Source organism: Drosophila biarmipes, chromosome 3R (genome assembly GCF_025231255.1).
Source record: "Drosophila biarmipes strain raj3 chromosome 3R, RU_DBia_V1.1, whole genome shotgun sequence".
Taxonomy (NCBI): Eukaryota; Metazoa; Arthropoda; class Insecta; order Diptera; family Drosophilidae; genus Drosophila; species Drosophila biarmipes.
The window spans coordinates 17750175-17767015 of record NC_066616.1 but is presented as its reverse complement, the minus strand read 5'-3'; the positions used below and the strand labels follow the sequence as shown (position 1 = coordinate 17767015).

The 16841-nt window shown below is 43.7% G+C and overlaps 3 protein-coding genes across 3 annotated transcripts; all 3 read right to left on the bottom strand.

The window, feature by feature from the left end:
- Nucleotides 1–1191: 1191 nt before the first annotated feature.
- LOC108031145 (phosphoglycerate mutase 2) lies at nucleotides 1192–2283 on the bottom strand. Its single transcript, XM_017104359.3, has one exon. It carries the CDS (start codon nucleotides 2187–2189, stop codon nucleotides 1329–1331), a length of 861 nt encoding a protein of 286 aa, XP_016959848.1. The 5' UTR covers nucleotides 2190–2283; the 3' UTR covers nucleotides 1192–1328.
- A 157-nt stretch (nucleotides 2284–2440) lies between these two features.
- Nucleotides 2441–6452, bottom strand: LOC108031055 (probable cytochrome P450 313a5). Its single transcript, XM_050888409.1, has 14 exons — nucleotides 6296–6452; nucleotides 6043–6243; nucleotides 5802–5987; nucleotides 5672–5744; nucleotides 5487–5613; nucleotides 4854–5433; nucleotides 4688–4797; nucleotides 4081–4240; nucleotides 3823–4023; nucleotides 3579–3764; nucleotides 3456–3528; nucleotides 3278–3404; nucleotides 2658–3222; nucleotides 2441–2604 (listed from the first exon to the last, which is right to left on the bottom strand). Exons 1-14 carry the CDS (start codon nucleotides 6450–6452, stop codon nucleotides 2444–2446), a joined length of 2907 nt encoding a protein of 968 aa, XP_050744366.1. The 3' UTR covers nucleotides 2441–2443.
- Nucleotides 6453–6797: 345 nt separating this feature from the next.
- On the bottom strand, nucleotides 6798–8631 carry LOC108031066 (probable cytochrome P450 313a3). Its single transcript, XM_017104271.3, has 7 exons — nucleotides 8475–8631; nucleotides 8214–8414; nucleotides 7973–8158; nucleotides 7843–7915; nucleotides 7652–7778; nucleotides 7019–7592; nucleotides 6798–6958 (listed from the first exon to the last, which is right to left on the bottom strand). Exons 1-7 carry the CDS (start codon nucleotides 8629–8631, stop codon nucleotides 6798–6800), a joined length of 1479 nt encoding a protein of 492 aa, XP_016959760.1.
- Nucleotides 8632–16841: the final 8210 nt, after the last annotated feature.

Here is a 16841-nt window from a genome sequence, read left to right as displayed (position 1 = left end):
CTGAAATTCCTCGCAGTCTTGCGTTTTTGGTTCACCCATCCCCCCAGCCTTCTTTTTGGCGACTAATTAAAAATCTTGTTCGATATTCGCCACAGCCACAGGGCGGGGGACGGCGGAGGAGTCTGGGTGGAGTCCACAGAGTCCCAGGCAGAGTCGCCGCTCCAACTTCATGGTCTAGGCTTGGCCCGACTCCAGCTAAAAACTTGGGCTGCCGCCTGCCAGGGCGACCATGATAAATGCAAAAAGCAATTTATCGCGCATTTAACTCAATTCAGTTTCTTTATGGCAGCGGGATGTGGCCCAGGGAGTGGGGTATGGCTGGTGAGGATGGAGCGCAGCCTGCCACAAAGTTTCGCTGACACGCACACTGCGACGAGCTGCGAGCTGCGAACGCCGGACTCCTCTCCAGAGACCGGGCCTTGTAATTCGATATTAGATTTTATGCGCGACAAATACGAAGTGCAAACATTTTTATGTTCCCGCCGTTTCTATGCTGCGATTTCGGTTTGCCATTTGCCATGTGTAGTGGAAACGATTTAACGGGGCGCCGACTTTGACTCTGGGGTTTAACTCCGGTCTCGACTCTACTTCGGCTGTGTAATTAAGTTCAAATAATGTGGAGCTGGCCGGCAAAGGAGTACCTTCCTGCAGAAAGCCCTCCCATTTCCTAGCTCATTTCACGCTCTCAATTTACTAGATCAAAGCGAGCCTAACACGGAAAATCTGGCCTCCTCTGAACTCCCATATAGACAGCTAGCCACGGGTCAAATGGCCAGAAGAAGACTAAACCGGGCAATCCCTACCATACACCATCTCATCGCGAGACAATCTGAGTCGCTGCTGGGCCCCTGCTCACCATATAAATTCATTTAGATCAATCAATTCAATTTGTTTGTCAATAAGCCCTAAATGAGTATTTCATTTAAACAAATTAAAATTCGACCCATTTGGAATGCCAGAGGCTGCGCGGACTCATCCCGCAGCAATTAAAACTGACGCGACACACTCGATTCCCTGATTTCTTAAACGAGCGCAATGGAAACACATATAAATACGGCTGGACTTTGGCTCAGACCCAGACCCAGACCCACAACCAGACCCTGGGACCCAGAGCCAAAGATACAGAGTCGAGGAGTCGAAGAGACCAAGAGACCAATGGCCAGCCCATCGCTGTTGACTTTTCATTGTCAATTAAAATCAAATAAATTTATTTGCTGCTTGACATTCGCCTTGGCACTTTCGGTCTGCCGTTTTTGTTTGGCATGCAAGTGCATTGAGCTGATTGCTCTGACCTTCCCCGGAGCACATTTGACATACAAAATCTGAGATCACTTGGCTTTGCCCTGGTTGGCCACCGATTCCACGGCCTTCTTCACCGTCTCCGGATCGCCTAGGAACTTCAGGGTGCTCAGGGGCTTGAGGTTCTCATCCAGTTCGTAGACAAAGGGAATGCCGGTGGGCAGGTTGAGTTTCATGATGTCCTCATCGGAGATGCACTCCAAGTGCTTGACCACGCCCCTCAGGCTGTTGCCGTGGGCGGCCACCAGGACGCGCATGCCCTCCTTGATCTGGGGCACAATCACCTCGTCCCAGTAGGGCAGAGTGCGCTCAATGGTGAGCTTGAGGGACTCCGTCTTGGGGAACTCCTCCGGCTTCAGTTGGTCCTTGTACCGCGGGTCCTCTACAATGCAGGCGTAGTACTCGTGATCCTTCTCCATGGGCGGCGGCGGGGTGTCGAAGCTGCGCCTCCAGATCTGGACCTTCTCCTCGCCGAACTTCTTGGCGGTCTCGGCCTTGTTCAGTCCCGTCAGTCCGCCGTAGTGGCGCTCGTTGAGGCGCCAGGAGCGGCACACAGGGATCTTCTTGTGCTCGCTGGACTTGAGGACGGCCGTGAGGGTGTCTTGGGCTCTGGACAGCACCGAGGTGTGGGCCACATCGAACTCCAGCTTGGCATTTTTGAGCGCGGTGCCCGCGGCACAGGCCTCCTGCTGCCCCTTCTCCGAGAGCTTGGCATCGAACCAACCGCAGAAGAGGTTCTTCTGGTTCCACTCGGACTCCCCATGCCGCACCATCACTATCCGGTACTTTCCCTGCTTCTCGGACTGCTTTCCGCCGGAGGAGGCCTTCGAGAACGGGCAACGGCGACTCAGCATTTGGCCACACCACGAGTTCCTGGCCAGAGCCAACATCTTGGGACACTTAGAATTTGGAGAGATGATAAAGTCTAGATGGGGTTCATTTCGAGTGTGTTTTCCAACTAAACAGAGGAGATGGACAGTTGACACTTGGAGGGAAGAAATATAACCAGCATACTTTGATGTTTAGGAAGATACAAAAATTATTATATTCTTATATTTTTTATATGCCAGATTCTTTTAAAGGTAAAGATTTCATTTACGTTTAAAATATATCAAAATTGTTTAGTATATTTTGTGTTTGAGATTTAAGACCTGCGCTCAACTTCTAATAATGGTTGTTCAGCCAGCTTTATAGTAGTATTGTCAATAAACTGGAGGTCCTTGAACAAAAACTTTGCGCTCAGCTTATAGTTCCGCAATATCTTAGCCAGAGTCAACTTTGCAGATATTAATGACAATTTATAGCCTAGTGGTTAGAATTATGAGTAACTAGAGAAAGGTCTGGGTACTATCACTCACCCATGCAGGTTTTCTTACCTTTAGAGAATGGTAAGTATCCATAAGGATGCCTCTCTCTCCTGTTTTCCGGCAGAAAGTTATCAGGATTGAAGGCCCCAGCATTGGGTCCCCAGACATCCTTGTTCCGATGGGTGTGAAAAATGTCTATCATCAGGGTCACGCCCTCGGGAATGTGGAACCCGTTCGAAAGCTGAATGTCCTGGGATGTTTGCCTTATCAATAGTGGCACCGCAGGTATCAAGCGCATCGCCTCATGCAAAACTTGATCCAAGTACACCAACTTCTCCAAATCTCGATGGCTGACCTCGAATTCTCCTACTTCAGGAAACAGTTCGATAAGCTCCTCAAATACTTTATCCTGGATTTCAGGGAACATTGCCAAAAGGCTAAGCACATTGTTGACTGTGATGGATAAGGTGTCAGATGCGGCAAATATTATATTAGAGAATTCGCCCATAACGTCGTCATAGGAAAGATCACCTCTTCTTACAAGATCTAGAATACGATCGATTAGAGCAGGTTCCGAGCTGGTTTCTGAGCTGCTGCTCAGCTTTTTGTCAATTATCTAAAAAGTATTGATAAAGATGCATACTCAAAACTAGTTAATCTAAGGATAATACGTCTTTTATAAATGAATTTGCCTGGGATGTGGCCTCCAGTCTTGTTTTCTCAAAGCCACTCAGCTTTCCAATGCACTTGTTCCTGAGCCATGGCATCACAACTCCAATAGGTATAAGCTCATTGAGGCTTTGGATATAAAATTAGTAAATAATCTCTTTGTTTACATACCCAACTTACGCTTTGTAGTTCTGCATCAGATTTCCGTTGTTGTAGTTTGCCTGATTCCTCACATCACTTCCCATTGTAATTTCTGAAATTTCAGAGCTAAGAATATAACATATCCCTAATATTTTTACTCACGGGCGGCTATTTTGAATGACCAATTATTTAGATCGGGTAGCAAGTTTTTCTCTCCTTGACCTACGAATCTGTCAAGAGAGGTCAACAAGGAATTCGATTCATCGTTTAAAATAGGTACAAAACTAAGAATGGCCTGGTTTTTGAAGGATGGGCTCAACAGTTTTCGTCGCTCATGCCAATGAGGATCTAAACGGAATATTATAAATTTAAAAGTTCAGAAATATTTTGTAAATTTCCCACTTACCCCTTAAAGTCAGAAGTCCCGGACCAACACAAGATGATATGGCTTTGTCAACAACAGAGCTCCTCTCGGTGCAATGCGGAGACATAAAAATGTCCTCGAGGATCTTTGGCTCACAGGTTACCAGGACAGGCGTTATTCCAATCCAGGCCATTCCGGTTTGTCCATATGTGTCGAAGAACCTTGTGCGCAAGTTCAAATTCCCTGTTGATAAGTTCCCATATAAGTTTTATCAAGGATTTTTAGCAGTGCACAACTCACGTTTGAGACGAAGGTACTCGGAGGCAAGCCCTATGAAGGGAAGTCCCATTGGTCCAGGCACCTGCAGCATCATCCTGTAGAATCTGCGTCGGCTCCATAGGAAATAAATCCACAAGAGTATCGCAGCACCCTTTAAAATTTGCAACGTGAGCATTTCAACCTTTCACTATACTGAAATGCAATGTAAAATTCCAACGAGCTTTATATAGGATTCAAATTGCACAACATTTAATAGGATATATCTATTATAAGCTCAACCCTTGGGTAATGGTGTCAATCTTACCATTAAGCGAAAAGCTTTTGATGAAGCTGTTTTCATAAATTAAATGATTATATACAATATGATTTGTAGCTTTTATAAGATGTTATGGAGGTTTAAACATTATATTTTTAAATGTTACAAAAAATCAAAGCCGTCAACATTAAACATTTTATTTTTAAAATAAAAATACGTATTAAAATTATATTGACATTATAGACGAAGAATTGTATTATATTATTTTTTATTAAATAGTATGAATCTTAATAACGTTCCCACGCTTTTACAAATCTACTTCGAAGTTCGTCTTCTAAAAGCCAGCCCTGGTGACTTGACTAGGTTTATGACCATGTTGTCAACGAAATCCAGATCTTCGTAGCGAAAGGAAGTGCTAAGTTCGAAGTTCATAAGTATTTTGACCAACGCAAGTTTTGAAGACATCAGTCCGTATCGCCAACCTAGAAAAATATTGATAAATGATTATTTAATTTCCCTAATTTATAGGCCTACTTACCTATGCAGTTTCTCCTTCCCTTTGAAAAGGGCATAAAGGCGTATGGATGCATTTTGGATATTTTATCCGGCAGGAAGTTATCTGGGTTAAACTTCGCAGCTTCGGGGCCCCAGACATCAGGATTGCGATGCATGTTGAAGATGTCGATGGTAATCGTAACTTCTTTGGGGATGAGAACTCCGTTCGATAGTTGCAAGTCCTCCACCGTGTCCCTCGTGATGATAGGAACGGGTGCTATCAATCGCAACGACTCATTCAGCACGCGGTCCAAGTAAACCAACTGCTGGAGATCTTCGTAGATTATTTCCAAGTCTTCGGTCGTTTGGAATAGTTCCTTAATCTCGTTGAAGACGTTTTCTTGAATGTCGGGAAACATGGCTAGCAGAATGAGGGTATGGTACACCGTATGAGCGGTTGTCTCGAAGGCAGCCACAACAATACTACTACATTCGGACTTCAGCTCATTAAAGGGTATTTCGCCTTTTCGATAAAGCTCAATGGTTCTGTGTATGACCGTGTTCATTTCAGGATCACAATTGTACGAACTTTCCATCTCAATCATAAGCTTTTTGTTGATTATCTGAAAGGGAAAAGTGTGTAAATGGTAATGTTTGATCGGCAGTCTAAACTCACCTTGTCCATCAAATTCCCGATTGTGCATACCGCTCTTTTCACCTTCTTTTTAATCCCAAAAATTTTGGATAAAAATGTATTTTGCAGAAAAGGCATCAATAAAGTGAGTGTTGTATTAGTTAGGAACCTGTAATAGAGGACATTTAAGAATACTGTCAGAGTATAACCTTTATGGCTTCCCTGACGTCTTAAAGCTTTCCAGTACTGCATCATTTTTATAGTTTTCGTCTTCCTTCACGTTGGTTCCCAAAGTAGTTTCTGGGGAGAATATCAAATGGTATCGATCGAAATAACGTCGATGGCTGATTTACTTACGAGTGGATGTTCTAAAAGACCATCTGATTAGATGTGGAAGTACATCTACTTCTCCTTGGCCCACAAAAGAATCAAATAAGCCCACCAGAGATCTTGTTTCGTCATTGAAAATTGGCAGAAAACTGAGCAATACATTGTGTTTAAATGAGGGATTCAACTGCTTACGGCGCTCAGCCCACTGGGCTCCTGCAAGGTTGCAATGAATAAATTATAGAAGTAGTCGGTACCCAAGACCCAGTACCTTGAAATGTCAATAATCCAGGTCCCAGGGAATCTGCAATCGCATTGCTCGCATGCGGACTTCTGTTGGTGCACGAAGATGATGTTAAAACATCCTCGACAATCTTTGGATCTCTTGTCAGCACCACTGGCTTAGTCCCCATCCAGGTCAAAAGGGTTGAACCGTATTTCTTCATAAACTTACTTCGTATACTTATTTTACCTGCGAATAACGAAGTTTTACTGATACGTTTTCTTTTTTAAATCCGACTTACGTCTATAGAAAATGAAATATTCTGCTGCAATTCCAAGAAAGGGGAGTCCGAGGCGTCCTGGCAACTGAAGTGACAGCAAGTATAACTTTCGCCGACTCCACAGGAAACGAATCCACAGAAGGATTCCAGCTGCGATTAACAAGTGCACCGAAAGCATTTCCCAACTTTTTACTGCCAATTCGGCGAGCTAAAGTCTTGCTTTTATATGCTGGTGCTCCCCAAATTTGCTTAGAAAATATTTATGGCTATAACCTCTACTGACTAATTACTCAGATACCAATGTACCTTTCAACTTTCAAATGCTTGTGCACTGCCATATAGACTGACACCTTTTAAGACTGTCTGGTTGAAAAATTCACAGTCTAAAGTACTTTTTAAATTATAATACTTTTATTCTTTTTTCGAATTAACAAACATATAACAGTCCCATTAGGAAAAAATAAGTCTGAGGTTCTTGGAGAAGTATGCAAGACATGAGTATGATTCACTTAAGTCAGCCATCCTAAGTTCGTCTGTGAAAAGATACTCCTGGTTCCTGAGCCAGCACCATGCCTATGTTGTCCACAAAGTCGAGATCCTCATATCGAAAGGTAGAGCTTACTCTGTAGTTCCTGAGAATCTTGGCCAGGGCGAGCTTGGAGGACATAAGTGCATATTGCCAACCTGGAAAAAATACCAAAAAGTATGAGGGGAATGATTTCCGAAATAGAGTACTGGTCCCACCTATGCAATTTCGTTTTCCCTTCGTAAAGGGAATATAGGCGTAAGGATGCCTATCGCGAACATTGTCCGGCAGAAAGTTGTCTGGATTGAAGTTCTCTGCATCCGGACCCCAGTATTCCTTGTTGCGATGCGTGCTGAATATATCGATTCCAATTGAGACTCCTTTGGGTATGACCACGCCACTCGACAGCCGGAAGTCCTGAATGGTCTCCCTCGGAGCCAGGGGAATGGACGGGATAAGTCGCAGGGTCTCATACACAACGCGCTCCAAGTAGACCATTTTTTGTATATCCTCGTAGGTAATGTCGAACTTCCCGGCGTTGGGAAAGATATCCTTGAGCTCTTCGTATACCGTCTGCTGGTACTCGGGGAACATGGCCAGCAGTGCGAGCGCATGGCAGACCGTGAGACCACTTGTCTCGAAGGCAGCGGCAACCATGAGGCAGCACTCGCCTCGCACCTCGTCGAGGGGCATTTCTCCCTTCCGATGGAGCTCGATGGACCGGTTGATCACAGAGTTCAGTTCCGGCTGATCGCCACTTTCTGGCTTTGAGCTGAGCTTCTTCTCAATGATCTAAATGGGTAAAGGTCGAGCTTTAATGTTGTAGTTTTACGCGGGAAGACCAAACTCACTTGGCTTATAAAGCCATTAATATTGGCCAGGCTCTCCGCCCTCCTTGCTTCAAGTCCCACCAGCCGGGATACTAGTTTGTTACGAGTAACGGTGGCAATAACATCCACTGTGATAATGTTCATTAGCCTGGGAAATATAAAGAGTTGCGGTTGGTAGTGAACAAACTTAAGGAGCTTTTATATTTTCTTACCACTCGTAGCTTTTCAAAATGGTGTCGTCCTGGAAGGCTTTGTCTTGCTGCACATCAGTTCCCACAGTGGTTTCTTCAAAGGAATAGTGGTTCAACAAAATCATAATACTCATATCATAATTGTACTCACGAGTGGCCACTCTGAACGACCATTTGATTATATCATGGCGGATCCGCTTTTCGCCTTGGCCTATGTACGAGTCCAGAATGCCCATCAACGTGTTCACCTCGGCGTTGAAAATGGGAAGGAAGCTGGTCAAGGTGGTGTGCTTGAATGCGGGATTCAGCTGCTTGCGACGTTCCATCCACCTTTGGGCTAAATACCACATTTAAAAGAAACTTGGCCAAAGAAAAGGCACACTATTCAGTACCTTCCAGTGAGAACAATCCATGGCCAAAGCTGCCAGCCACCGGACCAGTCACCTGGGAACTCCTGTTGATGCACTCCGAAGACAGAACGACCTCCTTGATAACATTTGGATCCCGAGTTATGATCATCGGCATTGGTCCCATCCACATCAAAACTGTTGAGCCGTACTTGTCCAAGTACTTGGATCGAAGTCTCATCCTAACTGTGAAAAAATCGATTTAGCTACTTCATTTCCAACAGATATAAAGGGTTTCGAATTTACGTTTATTGAAGACGATGTATTCTAGGGCAATGCCAAGAATGGGAAGTCCCAAGGGTCCTGGCAGCTTCAGCAGCAGCTTGTAGAGCCTGCGTCGACTCCATAGGAAATAGATCCAAAAGAATAATCCAACTGTTAGGAGTAATCCAAAAGTGACCATCGTAGATTTTTCTTCTAAGCTCGAGGGAACGATCGCCCTGGAGTAATTCTGAGTACTGCTTAGGCTTCGCGGTTTAAGCACAGGTTTTTATAGAAAAGTGTATATCTTAAAAGTACAAGTGCTTCTGTGGTCAAAGAATATTACGTATTATGATGTACTTAGATACTAAAGTTCACCGTGATCTGGCCAAAAACGCAGCTCGACTTTGTTCTGCTGGTAGGCATTTAAAAAGCTGTTTTGATTGGGTCAAGAGCCAGACGACTAAATGGTACTGCGGTTACGTAACTTCCGGTTATTAAGAGGGAGCCCTCCGAAAACACGCAGCTCCCTCAATCGTCGCGCGATCCATCATGCGTATGGGGTGAAAAAGCAATTAAGCCCGACTCGCGTCAACCGCTTACGAGTCTAAGGCGAAGCTTACGGGGCTAAGCCCAAAAAATCCGAAAATCCATAGACAAGAAGCTGCTCTACCGCAACAGGTAAATCACTATCGAAGTGCGAGCGGGGCAATTAAAGTCACGAAAAATGTCAGCGGCGATAAATTATTTTTTAAGTGCGTTCCCCGAAAAGTTGTCAAAAAGTGTTAGAAATTTCCACCGCGAGCTGGGAGGCATGGAGCACCAAGGTGTCCCAAGGTGTGGCAGGCTGCCCACGAACATGGACACGGCACACGCAAGCCCCAGAGATACTCAGGTGGGGGGGAGACCATGGGTATGGGCACCCAGACTTTGGGAAGACGTCTGATAGCCGCGCGATAAGCAACATTACCGTACAATTTTCAATTAACACGCAGGGGAAATTCGAGGGGGGAGCGGTGATAAATTCCTCGAAGTCTCGACCCTGGCGCTTGCAGGCACAAACTGCTCGCCGGAGCCCCAACAAATTGTCTAATCTAATGCCCCGCTCTCGGTGCGCCCGGAGGAGCCCAGAGGAGGACATGGTCGTGGTCCTCCAGCCAGGTCGGAACTGATCTATGGTAGCCGTTAGTGTCGTCGGCAGTGAAAAGTTGTCGACCTGCACTGGCGAAATATAGTAAATAGAAAATGCAAAGAAAAAGGAGGAAATCCAGGCAAATAATCGACAAACGTCCAACAAGCCAACTGGCCTGGTAGACAATTTATCATCTCGACTCGGCCTAAAAGCTTCTTTATGGCTGCTTCTGTGCTCCGGACCCTCTGGCCACAGGTTCCACTATACACCTGGGATACTTGGGAGCAGCAATCTTTAATTTTATGCCTGAGCTCAACTTTGTCCGCCCGCAATGACATGTTTTCTCCAAGTGATTTACTTCGCAGATACTTTGCCTTTTCCCAAATAATAGGTTTATATATATTTTACGTTATTATTGATGCACTTTAAACAGTACAAACAAGAGGCCCATCGATACCAAGCACGCGCTTGTTACGCGCGGGGTCCTTTTATCAATTTGGGCAAAAAATTATATATAAAAAAGATATATAAGACAAATAGAGACGGGACACAAATGAAAATAAAAGGCACAACTAAGAATTAAGCAAATGAGTTAAAATATTAGTTTTAAAACAGTAAACAGCAAAGGGCCCAAATGACTACTCTGAGGCATTCCAGGTGTCAAGTAGATCAATTTTGAAACAGCTTTCTTGAATATAACCCTCTGAGTCCTACCATTCAAGTAACATGAAATTCAAGATAATAGATTACCAGGAAACCCAAGCTGATCTAATTTAAATAAAAGAAGTGAGTGGTTAACGGAGTCAAAGGCCTTACTAAAATCTGTTTATACAATGTCAGTCTGCAAAACACGGTCTTTTAACACGGTGATATAAGCGAGGAACATAAATGTTGCAAATGAGAAATGGTAATACGTTCAAATGCTTTAGGAATTGCCGACAATTTAAAAATACCTCTATAATTTTGGGCATCTGCCTTCGCACCTTTTTTATGGAGTGGAATAATAAAAGAGTCCTTCCAGATAGAAGGAAAAACTGATGATGAAATAGACAAATTAAAAAGTTTAAGAATCGGCTTACAAATGGTTGACGCACAAAACTTAAGCACACATCCAGGAAGTCCATCTGGACCGAGAGAACGATCTTCCAAGATCTGTCCAATTATAAAAGGTATACTATTTTATTCTAGCTTAAGAATAGCTTATGGCGGTATAAAAAATGGTTTATTGCTTTAATTGCAGACCATTTATGCTTTCGACAATCAAACGATAAAAGAACTGGAACATCTTTTATTGGCTGCATATTTTTTATTCTAGAGATATATCTATTGTGCAAATAATAAACTTTTATTGGTTAAACGACTGTTGTAAAAGGGTTGTTCTTGAGGGTTGTTACACATGTAAGACCTTATATGCAAATCACCTGATTAAAACTTTATCACATACGAGAAATATTTCACATGACGTTTCTCAGATGTTTTTTTCTTAATATTCCCTAGGTCACAGTTCACTCTTACACTGCACAAGATAACTTTCAATGCACTTTCCACTCGCATCCTCGAACCTAATCAACTTTTCAATTTTCCTTGAGCAAACAAATGAAAAGCCAAAAGAGTCTTACCATTTTTCCTATTAGCTGCGGCGCTTTCATCATTTTCAGGAGGCGCGTGAGGAGTTCAAAGGTGGCCCAAATGACATCGGTACATCGCCAGTGGCCGGCCGAAAATAATGCGTCTTCTCCACTGCATCCACACTGAGCTGCGGCTACTGCACAGCTGCCACTGCAACTGCCTCTGCGATCGAGATGAAGATGAAGATGCATCTGGTGAGCACACACGTCCGCTGGCCATGAACTTTGCTCGCCTAACCCCTGCCTGCCATCGAGTGCTGCACTCGGGGACTGGACCTGCGGCAATTTGAGCACCTGGCGGGCCTCATGTGTGCACTTTCAGATACCATTTTCCGTTTTCCGCAGCGCCGCGAATCGAAGTCCATTTGCGTAAATTGAAAATGAAGCGGAAAAAGGATACAAACACCTGCGAAATTACAAGAGAAATAGTTGCCAGCGTCTTATTTCATATGTAAGTCATGTATGGAGCGGATAAACCGATCCCATGGATTCCCCTGAGACGTTGTGGGTGTGTGAAATAGGGCTAAGCTCTTGCTCTTGCCATCCCAGGTGCGTGCGGGTTCAGACGCCAACTTCCGAGATCCGAGATCCGAGGTACCCACCCACCCAGCGAGCTACGTGGCCATGGACATGCATGCGATTTCATTTTGATAATAATGGCACAGCCAGATAATTATAATGATCGTGATCACAATCACCGATGGGAGATGACTAAGCAATTTACCGTTTCTAAGACGGGTATGGATTTCTGGGGCCAGACCCCGGGCACATCTTCAATGAAATTTCAGGTCAATTGTCTTGCGGCGGCTGCGTTTGGGTGTTTGCGGTCTGGGATCCCAACTCCGGACCCAGACCCGAACCTGGGACCCACAGCCAGACCCGAAACCCGACTTGGACCGCAGCCAGTTCTTGCCCAGTTTCTTGCCCTGCCTGCGTAGGCGCTTTCACAGATTAATTGAAGTCATAAGCAATTGTAAACTTATCGCTTTTCGGTCTGCCGATCCATCCACCAACTGGATAATTCTATAATATTTTCTCTGCGGTTTCTGCGCCTTTCGCATGGGGCGCAGTCGGGCTTTATCGATTTGCAGCCAGAAAATTGTCGGTGGTGTTGGCGTTTGGTTAATTTGCTGCTATGTTTGATTGTGGCACACTTTGCGCAATTATTTGATTGCGTTTCTATTAAGTCCCGATACAGTTCAAGAGGTCAACAATCAGAAGCCGCTCCATTGGCTGCGTTTATTTCTCCGGGTTGCGAGGGCAAGTTCACAGCATCGATGCGAGCTCGGATGTTCGGGGTCTTCCTAAGTAGTTTGTAGGAATGTTTTCAAAATCAAGTCAAAACTTTGGAATCAGCCAGAAAATTACTGCGATCAATTTTCTAGCTCGTAAGCTGGCCAAAAATGTGAGTCCTATAGATGTTAGATCATTTTGAGCTATCTATACCAAACGAGATCAGTGAAAAATATCGGGTTTAGTCAAAAAACCAAGGTTTTCCTTTTTTACGCAAAAATAATCAGTATTATGGCCGAAACAATAAAAATAATGGTCCAATTTCGGAATGCCATACCTTGCTGAATTCGTAATAATAATTTCCTATCAGTTGGCATTCACACCTAAAAAATTTTATTTTTCGCCCATTTTCGCAAAAAATGACGATGTTACTGTAAAAAAAGTAAAAATTTGCAAAAATTTCAAGTTTTTAGAATTAGCCAGAAAATGACTGCCATCGATTATACAACTTGTTATCTGGCCAAAACAGTGCGTATTATAGGTGTCGGACCATTTTTGACCAAGTTATACCAAGAAAGGTCAAAGAAAAAAATGATATTTTGCCCAAAAACCAAGGTGTTCATTTTTACCCAAAATTAATCAGTATATTGGGCGTTAAAATAAAAATAATGGTCCAATTTTGGAATGCCATACCTTGCTGAACTCGTAATAAAATTTCCTATCAGTTGGCATTTACACCTAAAATATTTTATTTTTGACCCATTTTCGAAAAAAAAGACGATACTACCCCTTGCAAAAAAGTCAAAATTTGCAAAAATTTCAAGTTTTTAGAATTAGCCAGAAAATGACTGCCATCGATTATACAACTTGTTATCTGGCCAAAACAGTGCGTCTTATAGGTGTCGGTCCATTTTTTACCAAGTTACACCAAAAAAGGTCAATGAAAAAATCGCTTTTTGTCAAAAAACAAAGGTTTTAATTTTCTGCACAAAAATGATCAGTATTTTGGGGGAAACAATGAAAATAATGGTCCAATTATGGAATGCCATACCTTGCTGAGCTCGTAATAAAATGTATAATCCATTAGCCATCACACCTAAAGAAAGGAAAAGTTTAAAATATTTATTTCTGGTATCAGTTAAATTTTTAGGTGAAGTAAGATATGTGGGACTAAATCCTAGTCAATACCGCAATCTGTCACTTAGAGGCTATTACCCATGCCCCGTGCCAGCCAGCAACTCCGTCAAACAAAGGCAGTAATAAAGTTTGGGAGGCAGCCCATCCGTGACAATGAGGGAAGCGCCAAAAGGCAGCAATTACGAGGCGCGTCAGGACGAAAGGATAAAAGCCGGATGCTCGAATATGGGTAATAAACGCGCCAAGGCAAGATGATACACTTATCCGCCGCCACACGCAGCCACACGATGAGTTAAATGGCAAATGCTAATGGAAATATGACAAGGAAGCCGCGCTCCATCCTTCAGGCAGGCACATATGCAAATGGCACGCCGAATGCGGGAGGAGCACATCCCTGCGAATTTAGTGGATCCGGAAGCTGTGCGGCAGTTAAACATGGCGTCTTGCGATTTTATTGCCGCCTCGAAAGTTTGCTTACGCTTTGTGGCATAAATGAGCCCAGTGGGGTATGCATGCCGAGCAGAGCTGGTGGCAAGAAGGCGAGGCGAATTGAAATTCATGGAGCAAACCCCCAATCTGGGAGCTCGGAGCGTGCCCGCAGCGTTAATCTGAATCGGAGTACATATGGGCTTCTATGGTTATGGCCCAAGCCAGGAACCCCGTCCCCAAATCTAACATATGTTTGCTTGTTCACTCGTGTTGTGGCAGCTAAATTGCAGACAAACAATTAAAATGTTTATGCGCCTCAAATTGAAAATTAATTGCGGCTCCTTCTGCGGTTTTAATTAATTTTTTTGTTTGCCAAAATTACGCACATATGTAAATTATGGAAATCTTGGCAAGTCAGCCGCGACTTGAAGTACAGCTGTGGACTTCTCTCAGTCGGCCAGGAAAATCATTAGCAGATTGATAAATGGATTTTCGCCACAAATTTGACAATTTTGCTAATCAAACAGGACTGCCGGGCCAGGACGTCGTTCACTCGGACTTTCTCCCGTTTCTCCGTTCGACAGTTGAAAGGTGTTTTTAATTACTCCGAGTAGTTGACAAAGGAACAATTAAGGTTCAGGCCAGCATTTAGCCAAATGGAAAAGTGCAAATATTGTCGGAGTCTTCAGGACGAATGCCGAGCAGAAGGGTGAGTGTGAGCGAGTGAATGTAACCCACACAGCAGCCAGAGCAGAACATCATTAGTGCCCCCAATGAGACGGTAGTTGGTAGGGGTTGCTGCGCCCGACTTTTCGTCCTTCGAAGATAAACCCGAAGACGCAGTCGCTCCGGGGCCTGGTATTTAGGAAATTGACATTTCTGGCAAACGGATGCCCAAGCGGCTGGCGCAATGCAAACAGCCGGGCGAAGCGAGATTTTCTAAAACTAAAATAATTTGCTAATATTTGCACAGCAACGGCGCAAAGTTGAGACACACAGTGCGCCACATCATTAATTATTTCGGGCACAAGCTGCGAGGTTTCTTGGGAGTGGATGAAGCTCCTCGGGCAGCTCTGTCTTCGAAAGGTTGTTAATTGATGGAAGTTCTAGCTGTGGAATTTCGCAATTCTACATTTTTACTGCCCGCCGATTTTTATATTAGCTTAACGGTTAGAGATTCCAGTTCTTATTGATTGATGAAGAAACGAGGTTTTGGTAATGGGTCAACAAGTGTTTCGATGGTAAGGCAATGATTGGAATTGCTGTGCTCTATATAAGATGAAAATAAATTAAAAAGCGAAGAAATAATTGCAAGGCAGTAAAAATAAATATTCTATATGTTTGAATGTATTAAATTCCACTTATTATTTTTTTCCCAGCACAAAAAAATAGCATATTTATAAAAAGATTTTTTGGCAGTGTTTTTAGTTTAAATTTAAATAAAAAGTTACCACCTTTATTAAATGTTTACATTTTTATAGAAAAATCTAAAGATAAAAAAACCTATTGCCTCATTTGTGTTCTCTAAAAGTACTATAAATTCTAATTTGTATTTATAAACCTCTCAAAATACAATTACAGAATACAATAAAATGTTCTAGAACAAACCAACCCAATTTCAAGATCCGAAACAATTCTAAAATTCCCTATCCATCAGTTTCCATAAACTCTACAGAACGTTCCCATAAACCGGGTTAACAGTCTGCAAACTAGCAGCCAGCTCCTCTGTTAGATAAGCCAACTGGAAAACTACCCACTGAATGAGCTGACGGGTCGCTATAAGAAACGTTCTTAACGAAACTCGATTCCACTCGAAGCGAACTCACTCAAGCGGCTGGCCACGCCCCCTGGAGCGGCTCTGTGGATTTATACTTTCCGAGAGCGGAGCAGAGCTGTTTTTTATTTGTTAATCAAACCCTGGGCCCCCCAACTCCCCCCTCCAATTTGCCACCGCTTGAGCGAGATGGCAGATAGCGTTCTCTGGGGTGGGGGGGTGAAAATTGGAAAATTTGTAAAGGAAACCGGGGCGAAACAAGAGAATTTCCCAGTTGGCGACCACAAAGGCGGCAGTAAAGTGGAGCGCACGCGGCATCCAAAAGCATCGATGGCATCTTACGGATACGGCTGAACTCTCCACTTGCAAACGCTCCTCTCGAACATAGTGCGGCTTATCAGGCCGATTTCTTGGCCGCTTATCACTGTTTGGATTGTTAATTTTTAGTGCCGCCCGATTCGGTTTGGTCGCAACAAAATGTTTTATTTTCCGGGAATCCTTATCAGCAGAGCGTATTAAAATTGACTATAAAGTATAGTTGAGAACAAATATGGAGAGTGACCTAATCGAGAATGAGATAGCTGCGAGCCAGGCACTGATTTCGATTTGGAAACTGAAATCCCATTATTTTTAGCTTGCCCCCGAAAAACCTCTAATCGGCGCAATTAATAAATGGCTGTTTTGCCAATAAAGTAGCGAACCTCTCACCCTTCGCACCCTTTAAACCCGAGATCCTTGAACTCGAGCCACCAAGATGCTGCCTTAGTGCCCCTTTTTTCATCAACAATATTTGGGTGCAAAACAGCCGAAAAAAATTAATTTCCTTTAAAGAGTTCTTCGGCGGGCAAGGCGAAGGGGAAAGGAGCGGGTAAAAAGTAGGCAAAGGGATGATGCTGAGGCGGGGTTCATAGGGCGATCTGCGGAAGATCAAAGATGCTCGGCCCTTTAGCGTTGACTCCTTTGAAAGGAGAAAAATCAAGAAGTGTGTGTACTCCTCTCCTTTTTAGGGTAAAAAGTTGAACTTTCTTTATTAATTGCTGCTGACATGGGGCGGGGTTCAGAGGTGACAAGCGGTTTTG

Bases quoted from the DNA above. Each gene is read 5' to 3' on its own strand.
- LOC108031066 (XM_017104271.3), bottom strand. From the start codon at position 8,631: ATGGTCACTTTTGGATTACTCCTAACAGTTGGATTATTCTTTTGGATC. The intron at 8,415-8,474 runs GTAAATTCGAAA...ATTTTTTCACAG, and splicing joins ATACATCGTCTTCAATAAAC to TTAGGATGAGACTTCGATCC. The intron at 7,779-7,842 runs GTAAGAAAATAT...TATATTTCCCAG, and splicing joins ATTTTGAAAAGCTACGAGTG to GCTAATGAACATTATCACAG.
- LOC108031145 (XM_017104359.3), bottom strand. From the start codon at position 2,189: ATGTTGGCTCTGGCCAGGAACTCGTGGTGTGGCCAAATGCTGAGTCGC.
- LOC108031055 (XM_050888409.1), bottom strand. From the start codon at position 6,452: ATGCTTTCGGTGCACTTGTTAATCGCAGCTGGAATCCTTCTGTGGATT. The intron at 4,798-4,853 runs GTAAGTAGGCCT...ATATTTTTCTAG, and splicing joins GGGAAGGAGAAACTGCATAG to GTTGGCGATACGGACTGATG. The intron at 3,765-3,822 runs GTAAGTGGGAAA...TATTCCGTTTAG, and splicing joins GGGACTTCTGACTTTAAGGG to ATCCTCATTGGCATGAGCGA.